Genomic DNA, 487 nt, shown 5'->3' on the forward strand with positions numbered 1-487 from the left:
CCGCCCTTTGCAGTCTGACCCACCTCTGTACTCCCCACAGGGCCCCCCCGGCGCGCCGGGACCCCGTGGGCCACAGGGACCCAGCGGTGCCGAGGTGAGTACGGCCTTGGGGGGCTTGGCGGGGGCTGCTGGATGCAGGGGCTGCCCCCAACGTGGGTACCCCCCATCCTCTTGCCTTTAGGGCCCCCAGGGAATGCCAGGCGGCGTGGGACAGCCGGGTGCCGTGGGAGAAAAGGTAAGCCCGCATTCGGGAGGACGGCGTGGGTCTCAGTCTGGGTGCTGGGGCTGGGCAGAGCTGCCCGCACCACCCAGCACCCGGCAGCATCTGCCCCATTGCTTTTCTCTCGCCCAGGGTGAGCCGGGCGAAGCGGGAGATCCCGGAGCCCCGGGGGAGCCCGGACCACCCGTGAGTATCGCAGAGTGGAACAAGGTGTCTTGTGGGGGGTAAGACAAGGAGAGTAGGGGCCAGATCCTGCTGTCGCTGGCC

The 487-nt window shown here is 69.4% G+C and overlaps 1 protein-coding gene across 1 annotated transcript in view; it reads left to right on the plus strand.

The window, feature by feature from the left end:
• Positions 1-181: 181 nt before the first annotated feature.
• LOC104077611 (collagen alpha-3(V) chain-like) overlaps positions 182-487 on the plus strand; it is a gene marked incomplete at both ends in the record, with an annotated part of 2,675 nt that continues 2,369 nt past the window's right edge. The window contains 2 exons of the mRNA XM_009578898.1: positions 182-235; positions 353-406. Coding sequence (XP_009577193.1) covers positions 182-235; positions 353-406 — 108 coding nt within the window. The remainder of the gene's footprint in view (positions 236-352; positions 407-487) is intronic.

This window comes from Fulmarus glacialis, unplaced genomic scaffold (assembly GCF_000690835.1).
Source record: "Fulmarus glacialis isolate BGI_N327 unplaced genomic scaffold, ASM69083v1 scaffold25935, whole genome shotgun sequence".
Taxonomy (NCBI): Eukaryota; Metazoa; Chordata; class Aves; order Procellariiformes; family Procellariidae; genus Fulmarus; species Fulmarus glacialis.